At 49.2% G+C, this 13,423-nt stretch overlaps 1 protein-coding gene and 1 long non-coding RNA gene across 5 annotated transcripts in view; one reads left to right on the forward strand and one right to left on the reverse strand.

The window, feature by feature from the left end:
* Positions 1 to 13,423, forward strand: part of XPO7 (exportin 7) — a 78,889-nt gene that overhangs the window by 61,176 nt on the left and 4,290 nt on the right. For all 4 annotated transcript variants that reach the window (XM_071454844.1, XM_071454846.1, XM_071454843.1 and 1 more), the window contains 7 exons: positions 715 to 822; positions 2,910 to 2,992; positions 6,171 to 6,385; positions 8,275 to 8,413; positions 9,264 to 9,424; positions 11,579 to 11,677; positions 13,239 to 13,366. In XM_071454844.1, the coding sequence (XP_071310945.1) occupies positions 715 to 822; positions 2,910 to 2,992; positions 6,171 to 6,385; positions 8,275 to 8,413; positions 9,264 to 9,424; positions 11,579 to 11,677; positions 13,239 to 13,366 (933 nt within the window). The remainder of the gene's footprint in view (positions 1 to 714; positions 823 to 2,909; positions 2,993 to 6,170; positions 6,386 to 8,274; positions 8,414 to 9,263; positions 9,425 to 11,578; positions 11,678 to 13,238; positions 13,367 to 13,423) is intronic.
* Positions 9,570 to 10,689, reverse strand: LOC139603857 (uncharacterized). The gene is made up of 3 exons (XR_011683833.1): positions 10,286 to 10,689; positions 9,801 to 10,102; positions 9,570 to 9,679 (listed from the first exon to the last, which is right to left on the reverse strand). It is a non-coding gene; the product is annotated as an uncharacterized lncRNA (long non-coding RNA).

The raw sequence follows: 13,423 nt of genomic DNA on the forward strand, positions 1-13,423 counted from the left end.
GATCCTGATCCCTGATCCTGATCCCAAACCCTGATCCCAAACCCTCATCCCAAACCCTGATCCTGATCCCAAACCCTGATCCTGATCCCTGATCCTGATCCCAAACCCTGATCCCAAACTCTGATCCCAAACCCTGATCCTGATCCCTGATCCTGATCCCAAACCCTGATCCCAAACCCTGATCCTGATCCCAAACCCTGATCCCAGATCCTGATCCCAAATCCTGATCCTGATCCCAACCCTGATCCTGATCCCAATCCCTGATCCAAATCCTGATATCATCCCAAACCCTGATCCTGATCCTGATCCCAAACCCTGATCTAGATCCCAAATCCTGATCCCATCCCAAATTCTGATCCAAATCCTGATCCCATCCCAAATCCCGAATTCTAATCCCAAATCCCGATCCCAATCCTGATCCCGATCCCAATCCCCATCCTGATCCCAAATCCCGATCCTGATCCTGAATCCCAGGAGCCCTCTGGAAATCCCATTCCCTGACACCTCCCACTCCGCTTGTTTTCTCCACGATTCAAAACCCACCGATCACAACCCCAAAAAAAACCAACCCCAAAAAAACAACCCCAAAAAAACCAACCCCAAACTTCATCCTGGCGCCACCCTGAGCCCCGCCCTGCCCTGCTGCCCTCATGGGATGTTGCGTTCCCGTGGAATTTGGGCCTGGAAAAGCGGGAATTCCTTAATTCCCTGCAGTTACCCCTCGTACATGCCCATCCTGCAGAGAGCCATCGAGCTCTGGTACCACGACCCCGCCTGCACCACGCCCGTCCTCAAACTCATGGCTGAGCTGGTCCACAACAGGTAGGAATTCCCAAAAACCCGGAATTCCGTGGAATTCTGGGCATTGGGAGGGCTCATTTCATCCCCCCCTGTGTGGTTGTTGTTCCCCCAAACCCCTCATGATTTTCCCCAAATCTCCACTTTTTTCCCCAAATCCCCATTTTTTCCCCATTTCCCCCTCACCAAATCCCCATTTTTTCCCCATTTCCCCCTCACCAAATCCCCATTTTTTCCCCATTTTATCCCCAAATTGCCATTTATAACAGGTAGGAGATACCCAAAAATCCAGGATTTCATGGAATTCTGGGCCTTGGGAGGGCTCATTTCATCCCCCACTGTGTGGTCGTTGCCCCCAAACCCCTCATGATTTTCCTCAAATCCCCACTTTTTTCCCCAAATCTCCATTTTTTCCCCATTTCCCCCTCACCAAATCGCCATTTCTTCCCCATTTCCCCCCCAAATTCCCATTTGGAACAGGTAGGAGATTCCCAAAAATCAGAAATTCCATGGAATTCTTGGCCTTGGGAGGGCTCATTTCATCCCTCCCTGTGTGGTCGTTGCCCCCAAACCCCTCATGATTTTCCCCGAATCTCCATTTTTTCCCCATTTCCCCCTCACCAAATCCCCATTTTTTCCCCATTTTACCCCCAAATTCCCATTTAGAACAGGTAGGAGATTCCCAAAAATCAGAAATTTCATGGAATTCTGAGCCTTGGAAGGGGTTTTTTCATCCCTCCCTGTGTGGTTGTTGCCCCCAAACCCCTCATGATTTTCCCCAAATCCCGAATTTCTCCCCAAATCCCCCCCATCAAATCCCCATTGTTTTCCCCCATTTTATCCCCAAATTGCCATTTATAACAGGTAGGAGATTCCCAAAACTCCAGGATTTCATGGAATTCTGAGCATTGGAAAGGGTTTATTTCATCCCTCCCTGTGTGGTCGTTGCTCCCAAACCTCTCATGATTTTCCCCAAATCTCCATTTTTTCCCCAAATCCCCATTTTTTCCCCATTTTCCCCCCAAATTCCCATTTAGAACAGGTAGGAGATTCCCAAAAATCAGAAATGTGTCCTGTCCCTCCATCCCTTGTCCCAAATCCTCTCCAGCTCTCCTGGAGCCCCTCCAGGCTCTGGAAGGTTCTCCAAGATTTCCTTGGATCCTTCCCCTTTCCCACTTTTCCTTGGACACTCCCAAGGATAATTGGGAATTCCATCCCAGCCAGGAATTCCTTCCCAAAATCCCATCAAGTTTCCCCTTTTCCAGTCCTTTGTCCTGTCCCTCCATCCCTTATCCCAAATCCCTCTCCAGCTCTCCCCCTTGGAAGGTTCTCCAAGATTTCCTTGGATCCTTTCCCACCTTTCCTTGGACACTTCCAGGGATCCAGGGGCAGCCTTGGCTCCTCTGGGAATTCCATCCCAGCCCCTCCCAGCCAGGAATTCCTTCCCAAATTCCCATCAAATTTCCCCTTTCCCAGTTTAAATCCATTCCCTGTGTCCTGTCCCTCCATCCCTTGTCCCAAATCCTCTCCAGCTCTCCTGGAGCCCCTCCAGGCTCTGGAAGGTGCTCCAAGATTTCCTTGGATCCTTCCCTTTTTCCCACCTTTCCTTGGGCACTCCCAGGGATCCAGGGACAGCCTTGGCTCCTCTGGGAATTCCAGCCCAGCCCCTCCCCAACCCCCAGCCAGGAATTCCTTCCCAAATCCCATCAAATTTCCCCTTTTCCAGTCCTGTGTCCTGTCCCTCCATCCCTTATCCCAAATCCCTCTCCAGCTCTCCTGGAGCCCCTCCAGGCTCTGGAATGTGCTCCAAGATTTCCTTGGATCCTCCCTTTTTCCCACCTTTCCTTGGACACTCCCAGGCATCCACAGCATTTCTGGGAATTCCATCCCAGCCAGGAATTCCTTCCCAAAATCCCATCCCAATCTCCCCTTTCCCAATCCTGTGTCCATCCCTTATCCCAAATCCCTCTGCGGCTCTCCCGGAGCCCCTTCAGGCCCTGGAATGTGCTGGAAGCTCTCCCTGGAATTTCCCTTCTCCAGGGGAACATTCCCAGCTCTCTCCAGGCCTGGAGCAGCTCCCTGGCTCTGAGCATTCCCTGTTTTTCCTGCAGATCCCAACGGCTGCAGTTCGACGTCTCCTCTCCCAACGGGATCCTGCTTTTCCGGGAGACCAGCAAGATGATCACGACCTACGGTGAGGGATCCTGCAGCTGCCTGGGCTGCATCCATGGAAAAATTCCCAGATAAATCCTGGATTCGTCATGGGTTCATCCTGGGAACATCCTGGAAAAATCATGGATGCATCCTGGAGAAATCGTGGATGCATCCTGGAGAAATCATGGATGCATCCATGGAAATATTCTGGATTCATCCATGGATTCATCCTGGGAAAAATCCTGGGTTCATCCTGGAGAAATCCATAGATAAATCCTGGAAACATCCTGGATTAATCCATGGATAAATCCTGGATTCATCCTGGAAGCATCCTGGAAATATCCTGGATTCATCCATGGATTCATCCTGGAAAAATCCTGGGTTCATCCTGGAAATATCCTGGAAACATCCAGGAAAAATCATGGATGCATCCATGGAAATATCCTGGATTCATCCTGGAGAAATCTATGGATAAATCCTGGAAACATCCTGGATTAATCCATGGATAAATCCTGGATTCATCCTGAAAGCATCCTGGAAAAATCCTGGATTCATCCTGGAGAAATCCTGGAAACATCCTGGAAAAATCATGGATGCATCCATGGAAGTATCCTGGATTCATCCTGCATTAATCCATGGATAAATCCTGGAAAAATCATGGATGCATCCATGGAAATATCCTGGATTCATCCTGGAGAAATCCATAGATAAATCCTAGAAACATCCTGGATTAATCCATGGATAAATCCTGGATTCATCCTGAAAGCATCCTGGAAAAATCATGGATTCATCCATGGAAACCTCCTGGATTCATACATTGATAAATTCTGGTTTCATCCTGGAAAAATCCTGGATTAATCCATGGATAAATCCTTGATTCATACTGGCTTCATCCATGGATAAATCCTGGAAACGTCCTGGATGATGGAATGGTTTGGGTTGGGAAGGAACCATGTAAATATGTCCCAGATTTCAGGTTGGAAAGGATTTGAAATCCCATCCCAGTTCCCAGATTTTGGCTTGGAATGGAATTTAAATCCCGTGTAGTTTGGATGGAAGGGGTTGGAATGGCTTTGGAACCCCGGGGTGGGATGGGAATGGTGATCCCGAGCCGGAATTCCCGCAGGGAATCGCATCCTGGCGAGGTGCCCAAGGACCAGGTGTAGGCACTGAAGCTGAAGGGAATGGAATGGATTTGAAATCCCATTCAGTTTGGGATTCCCAGATTTTGGGTTGGAATGGATTTGGAATCCCATCCAGTTTGGAATTCATGGGATCATGTAATAGTTTGAGTTGGAATGGATTTGGAATCCCATCCCAATTCCCAAATTTTGACTTGGAATGGAATTTAAACCCCATCCCAATTACCCAGTTCCGGGTTGGAGTGGATTTGCAATCCCATCCAGCTTGGAATTCAAGAGATCATTGAATATCTTGGGTTGGAATGGATTTGGAACCCCGGGGCAGGATGGGAGTGGTGATCCCGAGCCGGAATTCCCGCAGGGAATCGCATCCTGGCGAGGTGCCCAAGGACCAGGTGTAGGTGCTGAAGCTGAAGGGAATGGAATGGATTGCGTTAGAATGGATTTGAAATCCCATCCCAGTTCCCAGATTTTGGGTTGGAATGGATTTGAAATCCCATCCCAATTCCCAGATTTTGGGTTGGAATGGATTTTAAACTTTGGGCTGGGATGCCACCACTAGAATGGTGATCCCGAGCCGGAATTCCCGCAGAGAATCGCATCCTGACGCTGGGCGAGGTGCCCAAGGACCAGGTGTACGCGCTGAAGCTGAAGGGAATGGAATGGCTTGGGTTGGAATGGATTTGAAATCCCATCCCAATTCCCAAATTTTGACTTGGAATGGATTTGGAACCCCATCCCATTTACCCAATTTCGGGTTGGAGTGGATTTGAAACCCCATCCAGCTTGGAATTCAAAAGATCATTGAATAGTTTGGGTTGGAATGGATTTTCAACCCTGGGGCGGGATGGGAGTGGTGATCCTGGTCTGGAATTCCCGCAGGGAATCGCATCCTGACAAGGTGCCCAAGGACCAGGTGTAGGCGCTGAAGTTGAAGGGAATGGAATGGCTTGGGTTGGAATGGATTTGAAATCCCATCCCAATTCCCAGATTTTGGGTTGGAATGGATTTGGAACCCCATCCAGTTTGGAATTTATGGGATCATGTAATAGTTTGAGTTGGAATGGATTTAAATGCCATCCCAATTACCCAGTTCCGGGTTGGATTGAATTTGCAATCCCATCCAACTCGGAATTCAATGGATCATTGAATATCTTGGGTTGGAATGGATTTGGAACCCCGGGGCGGGATGGGAGTGGTGATCCCGAGCTGGAATTCCTGCAGGGAATGGAATGGCTTGGGTTGGAATGGATTTGAAATCCCATCCCAGTTCCCAGATTTTGGGTTGGAATGGATTTGAAATCCCATCCCAGTTCCCAGATTTTGGGTTGGAATGGATTTGAAATCCCATCCCAATTCTCAGATTTTGGGTTGGAATGGATTTTCAACCCCGGGGCAGGATGGGAGTGGTGATCCCGAGCCGGAATTCCCGCAGGGAATCGCATCCTGACGCTGGGCAAGGTGCCCAAGGACCAGGTGTAGGCGCTGAAGCTGAAGGGAATGGAATGGCTTGGGTTGGAATGGATTTGAAGTCCCATCCCAATTCCCAGATTTTGGGTTGGAATGGATTTGGAACCCCATCCAGTTTGGAATTTATGGGATCATGGAATAGTTTGAGTTGGAATGGATTTAAATGCCATCCCAATTACCCAGTTCCGGGTTGGATTGAATTTGCAATCCCATCCAACTCGGAATTCAATGGATCATTGAATAGTTTGGGTTGGAATGGATTTGGAACCCCGGGGCAGGATGGGAATGGTGATCCCGAGCCAGAATTCCTGAAGGGAATGGAATGGCTTGGGTTGGAATGGATTGAAATCCCATCCCAGTTCCCAGATTTTGGGTTGGAATGGATTTGAAATCCCATCCCAATTCTCAGATTTTGGGTTGGAATGGATTTTCAACCCCGGGGCAGGATGGGAATGGTGATCCCGAGCCGGAATTCCTGAAGGGAATGGAATGGCTTGGGTTGGAATGGATTTGAAATCCCATCCCAGTTCCCAGATTTTGGGTTGGAATGGATTTGGAACCCCGGGGCGGGATGGGAATGGTGATCCCGAGCCGGAATTCCCGCAGGGAATCGCATCCTGACGCTGGGCGAGGTGCCCAAGGACCAGGTGTACGCGCTGAAGCTGAAGGGAATCTCCATCTGCTTCTCCATGCTGAAGGCGGCGCTCAGCGGCAGCTACGTCAACTTCGGCGTCTTCCGGCTCTACGGGGACGACGCGCTGGACAACGCCCTGCAGACCTTCATCAAACTGCTGCTCTCCATCCCGCACAGCGACCTCCTGGTGAGACACCCCGGGAATTCCAGAGATGGCCCGGGAATTCCAGAGACAGCCCCGGGAATTCCAGAGACGGCCCCGGGAATTCCAGAGACAGCCCTGGGAATTCCAGAGACGGCCCCGGGAATTCCAGAGACGGCCCCAAATGCCATCCCAGGAATTCCAGTTCCATCCCTGGGAATTCCAGTTCCATCCCAGGAATTCCAGAGACGGCCCTGGGAATTCCAGTTCCGTCCCGGGAATTCCAGTTCCGTCCCAGGAATTCCAGTTCCGTCCCGGGAATTCCAGTTCCGTCCCCGGGAATTCCAGTTCAGTCCCCAGGAATTCCAGTTCCATCCCGGGAATTCCAGTTCCATCCCCAGGAATTCCAATTCCGTCTCCGGGAATTCCAGTTCCATCCCCAGGAATTCCAGTTCCATCCTGGGAATTCCAGTTCCGTCCCTAGGAATTCCAGTTCCATCCTCGGAATTCCAATTCCATCCTGGGAATTCCAGCTCTATCCCGGGAATTCCAGTTCCGTCCCCGGGAATTCCAGCTCCATCCTGGGGAATTCCAGTTCTGTCCCCAGGAATTCCAGTTCCATCCTGGGAATTCCAGATCCGTCCCTGGGAATTCCAGATCCGTCCCCGGGAATTCCAGCTCCATCCTGGGAATTCCAGTTCCATCCTGGGAATTCCAGTTCCGTCCCCAGGAATTCCAGTTCCATCCTGGGAATTCCAGTTCCATCCCAGGAAAAGCTGGAGGAGAGGAAGGAGGGATGAAGGGCTTGGGGCAGGGAATGGGCAGTGGCAGCAGGCTCTGGGTGAAGCACAGGAAGAATTCCCAGATTTTGGGTGGGAATGGGTTTGAAATCCCATCACAATTCCCAGATTTTTGGTGGGAATGGGTTTGAAGTCCCGTCACAATTCCCAGATTTTGGGTGGGAAATCCCATCACAATTCCCAGGTTTTGGGTTTGAAATCCCATCCCAATTCCCAGATTTTGGGTGGGAAATCCCATCACAATTCCCAGATTTTGGGTTTGAAATCCCATCCCAATTCCCAGATTTTGGGTGGGAAATCCCATCCCAGTTCCCAGATTCAGGTGGAAAGGGGTTTGAAATCCCATCACAATTCCCAGATTTTGGGTTTGAAATCCTGTTACAATTCCCAGATTTTGGGTTTGAAATCCCATCCCAATTCCCAGATTTTGGGTGGGAAATCCCATCACAATTCCCATATTTTGGGTTTGAAATCCCATCCCAATTCCCATATTTTGGGTTTGAAATCCCATCCCAATTCCCAGATTTTGGGTGGGAATGGGTTTGAAATCCCGCCCAGTTTGGAATTCATGCAATTACGGAATGGTTTGGGTTGAAACGGAGCCACATAAATAATTCCCAAATTTTGGGTGGGAATGGATTTGAAATCCCATCCCAATTCCCAGATTTTCCCTGGGAAAAATAAAAAGTGGGGAAAGTGATTGGATAGAGCAGGGAACGTGGAATAGAATGGGAGAGAGAGGGAAAATGGGAAATGGTGGAATGGGAGAGAGAAGGAAAATGGGAAATGGTGGAATGGGAGAGAGAAGGAAATGGGAAATGTTGGAATGGGAGAGAGAAGGAAATGGGAAATGGTGGAATGGGAGAGAGAGGAAAATGGGAAATGGTGGAATGGGAGGGAGAAGGAAAATGGGAAATGTTGGAATGGGAGAGAGGAGGAAATGGGAAATGGTGGAATGGGAGAGAGAAGGAAAATGGGAAATTTCTTGGAATTCAAATTTTCTGGGAGATAGAATCCTTGCTCAGTTCTTCCCAGGAGATCCACCAGCACATTCCAGCTGTTTCACGACAGGCTGGATTTAGGAATTTGACTCTTCCAGGAAAACCAAGCCGATTTTTCCTGCTTTTCCTGCAGGATTATCCCAAGCTCAGCCAATCCTACTATTCCCTGCTGGAAGTGCTCACCCAGGACCACATGAACTTCATTGCCAGCCTGGAGCCCCACGTCATCATGTACATCCTGTCCTCCATCTCCGAGGGCCTCACCGCCCTGGGTAACTCCTGCTGCTTTTCCTGGGATTTGGGGTGGAGTTTTCCTGGGATTTGGGGTGGAGTTTTCCTGGGATTTGTCGGGAAGTCAGGGTTAAAAACCCCGTTTTCCATGTGGGGTTTGGAGTTTGGAGCTGGCATTTGGAGAATTTGGAGCGGTGGTTCCTTCACTGATCCCGCCAAGAATTTACAGTTCTGGGAATTGGTGGAATTTTGGGATGGTTGGGCTTGGAAAGGATTTTAGTCCCAATCCAAGGGACGCCTTCCACAATCCCAGATTACCCCAACCTGGCCTTAGACACTTCCACTTTAATTTCCTCCAAAACCCCATTTTTTCCCCATTTTCCCCCCAAACCCTCTTTTTCCCATCTAAATCCCCATTTTCCCCCATTTTTTTTCCCATTTTCTTCCATTTTCCCCCATTTTTCCCCCCTTTTCCCTCCCATTTTTCCCCTTTTTTTCCCCCTTTTCCCTCCCCCATTTTCCCTTCACAAACCCCCTTTTTTTTCCCCCAAACCCCCATTTTTCCCCATTTTTTCTCTATATTCCCCCCAGAAATCCCATTTCCCCCCCCCCCCATTTTTTCCCCATTTTCCCTTCCCAAACCCCCATTTTTCCCTATATCCCCCCAGAAATCCCATTTTTTCCCGAAAACCCCATTTTTTCCCCCCATTTTTTTCCCCATTTTCCCTTCCCAAACCCCCATTTCCCCCCCTCCAAACTCTTGGTTTTTTTCCCCCCAAACCCCCATTTTTTCCCAATTTTTCCCCATTTTCTCCCCGAAACCCCCGTTTTTTTCCCCAAAAACCCCCATTTTTCCCCCCAAACTCTCATTTGTCCCCCCTGTCCCCTCAGACACCATGGTGTGCACGGGCTGCTGCTCCTGCCTGGACCACATCGTCACCTACCTGTTCAAGCAGCTCTCGCGCAGCACCAAGAAGAGATCGACGCCCCTGGCCCAGGAGAGCGATCGCTTCCTGCACATCATGCAGCAGCACCCCGAGATGATCCAGCAGGTCAGCCCCAGCACGCCTGGGGGGGTAAAAAATATAAAAAAATACAGCTGGGGGGGGTAAAAAATACACCTGGGGGGGGGTAAAAAATACACCTGGGGGGGCAAAAATTCACTTGTGGGATAAAAAATACACCTGGGGGGGGTAAAAAATACACCTGGGGGGATTCAAAATGCACCTGGGGGGGCCAAAATACACCTGGGGGCTTCAAAATGCACCTGGGGCCTTCAAAATGCACCTGGGGGCTTCAAAATGCACCTGGGGGGTAAAAAGTACACCTGGGGGCTCCAAAATGCACCTGGGGCCTTCAAAATATACTTGGGGTCTACAGAATGTAACTGGGGGGCTCCAAAATGCACCAGGGGGTTTCAAAATGCACCTGGGGGCCTTCAAAATACACCTGGGGGCTCCAAAATGCACCTGGGGGGTAAAAAATACACCTGGGGGCTTCAAAATACCCCTGGGGGGGCCAAAATGCACCTGGGGTCTACAAAATGTACCTGAGGGCTTCAAAATGCACCTGGGGCCTTCAAAATATACTTGGGGTCTACAGAATGTACCTGGGGGGCTCCAAAATGCACCAGGGGGTTTCAAAATGTGCCAGGGGGCTCCAAAATACACCTGGGGGGACCAAAATACCCCTGGGGTCTACAAAATGTACCAGGGGGCTTCAAAATGCACCTGGGGGGGGCCAAAATACCCCTGGGGTCTACAAAATGTACCTGAGGGCTTCAAAATGCACCTGAGGGGCTTAAAAATGTACCTGGGGGCTCCAAAATGCACCTGGGGGGCTCCAAAATGCATCCGGGGGGGGCAAAATACCCCTGGGGTCCACAAAATGCACCTGAGGGCTTCAAAATGCACCTGGGGGCTCTGAAAAACACCTGAGGAGGCCAAAAAATAACCTGGGGACACCAAAAAACAACTGAGGAGGTCAAAATTCACCTGGGGGCTCCAAAATATACCTGGGGGCTCTGGAAAACACCTGGAGAGCCCAAAAAAACAACGGAAGAGCCCCAAAATGCATCAGAATTCATTGGGTGCCGGTGCTCAGAGCTCCAGAACCTTGGGTCTCCAGGAGATTCCCAAATCCCGGAGCGAGGAGGGAGCTGGGGTGGGATTTGGGATGGAATGGGATTCATGGTATTGGGATCCATGGGAGTGGGATGGGATCCATGAGATCCATGCAATCCATGGTGTTGGGATGGGATCCATGTAATGGGATCCATGGGAGTGGGATGGGATCCATGGAATGGGATCCATGAGATCCATGGGATCCATGGTGTTGGGATGGGATCCATGTAATGGGATCCATGAGATCCATGGTATCCATGGGAGTGGGATGGGGTCCATGAGATACATGGAACCCATGGTATTGGGATGGGAGCCATAGGATGGGATTCATGAGATCCATGGGAGTGGGATGGGGTCCATGAGATCCATGGGATCCATGGTGTTGGGATGGGATCCATGTAATGGGATCCTTGGGAGTGGGATGGGATCCATGGAATGGGATCCATGGGATGGGATCCATGAGCTCCATGGGATCCATGTTGTTGGGATGGGATCATTGAGCTCCATGGAATCCATGGTATTGGGATGGAATCCATGTAATGGGATCCATGGGAGTGGGATAGGATCCATGAGATCCACAGGATTAGGATGGGATCCATGGGATGGGATCCATGAGATCCATGGGATCCACGGGAGTGGGATGAGATCCACAGGATTAGGATGGGATCCATGGAATGGGATCCATGGGAGTGGGATGGGATCCATGAGATGGATCCATGGGATCCATGGGAAGGGATGGGATTCGAGATCCATGAGATCCATGGGATGGGATCCACAGGATTGGGATGGGATGAGATCCATGGGATCCATGGGATCGGGATAGGATGGGATCCATGGTATTGGGATCCATGGGATCCATGGGATTGGGATGGGATGAGATCCATGGGATCCATGGGATTGGGATCCATGGGATCCGTGGTATTGGGATAGGATGGGATCCACGGGATTGGGATGGGATGAGATCCATGGGATTGGGATAGGATGGGATCCATGGTATTGGGATCCATGGGATCCATGGGATTGGGACAGGATCCGTGGGATGGGATGGAGGGGCTGCCTTTAACCCTTGGCTCCCCGTGCCAGATGCTCTCGACGGTGCTGAACATCATCATCTTCGAGGACTGCCGGAACCAGTGGTCCATGTCCCGGCCCCTGCTGGGCCTCATCCTGCTCAACGAGAAGGTGAGGGACCCATCCCCGCTGGAAAAGGCTTCAGGGAGGCTGGGATTTGTGGGGTGCCTGCCGAGGGAGGAAGGGATGAATCTGACTCCATGTTCTTGGAAGGCCAATTTATGAATGGAATGGAATGGAATGGAATGGAATGGAATAGAATAGAATAGAATAGAATAGAATAGAATAGAATAGAATAGAAGATTTATGATATAAAATATATGATATAAAATATATTATATAAAATATATGTTATAAATATATAATATAAATATATAATTATATAAATATATAATATAAATATAGGTAAATATAATAGTATAATATAAATATATAGTATGTATGAAATATATATTTTAATAAATTTATATTAACTATATAGGGTATAATATATAATATGAATATAAATAAATATAAATATATAATATAAATGTGAATATAATATAATGTATATTACATTAAATTGCATTGCATTATATTGCATTATATTGCATTATATTGCATTATATTGCATTATATTACATTATATTACATTATATTACATTATATTATATTATATTATATTATATTATATTATATTATATTATATATATTATGCTATACTAAAGAATGCACAATGGATACAGACAGAAGGCTAAAAGACAATAATGAAAAACTGGTGACTCCTTACAGAGTCCCAAACACAGCCTGTGATTGGTCATGAAGTCAAAACAATTCACATGAATCCAATTAAACAATCTCCAACCCCATTCCAAAGCAGCAAAACTCAGGAGAAGCAAATCAGAGAATTCTTGTTTTCATTGTTCTCTGAGGCTTCTCAGCTTCCCAGGAGCAGAGTCCTGGGCCAAGAGATTTTTCAGAAAATAAGACGGGGTCAGATGGAGGAGGAGAGCATTCCCAAAAAACCCTTGGAATGATCCCATGGCCAGGATGGTCCTTGGGATGATCCCATAGCCAGGAAAGCTCCTTGGGATGATCCCATAGCCAGGATGATCCTTGGGATGATCCCATAGCCAGGAAATCTCCTTGGGATGATCCCATAGCCAGGATGATCCTTGGGATGATCCCATAGCCAGGATGGTCCTTGGGATGATCCCATGGCCAGGAAAGCTCCTTGGGATGATCCCATGGCCAGGATGGTCCTTGGGATGATCCCATAGCCAGGAAAGCTCCTTGGGATGATCCCATGGCCAGGATGATCCTTGGGATGATCCCGTGGCCAGGATGATCCTTGGGATGATCCCATAGCCAGGATGGTCCTTGGGATGATCCCATAGCCAGGAAAGCTCCTTGGGATGATCCCATAGCCAGGAAAGCTCCTTGGGATGATCCCATAGCCAGGATGATCCTTGGGATGATCCCATAGCCAGGATGATCCTTGGGATGATCCCATAGCCAGGATGGTCCTTGGGATGATCCCATAGCCAGGAAAGCTCCTTGGAGCTGATCAATCCCCTCCACCCCTCATACTTTGGGATGCTCCCTCCTTATCCCCGGCACCCCGAGGGGGCTGTGCCCGATCCCAAATCCCAGATCCCATGGGAATTAACCCCTGGCTGTCCTGGCTCCACAGTACTTCTCGGACCTGCGGAACAGCATCGTGAACAGCCAGCCCCCGGAGAAGCAGCAGGCCATGCACCTGTGCTTCGAGAACCTCATGGAGGGCATCGAGCGCAACCTGCTCACCAAGAACCGCGACAGGTCGGGAACGGGAACGGGAACGGGAATGGGAACGGGAACGGGAACGGGAATGGGAAC

This window comes from Agelaius tricolor, unplaced genomic scaffold, assembly GCF_023055355.1.
Source record: "Agelaius tricolor isolate 1412-34295 unplaced genomic scaffold, bAgeTri1.0.p SCAF_41, whole genome shotgun sequence".
Lineage (NCBI taxonomy): Eukaryota > Metazoa > Chordata > Aves > Passeriformes > Icteridae > Agelaius > Agelaius tricolor.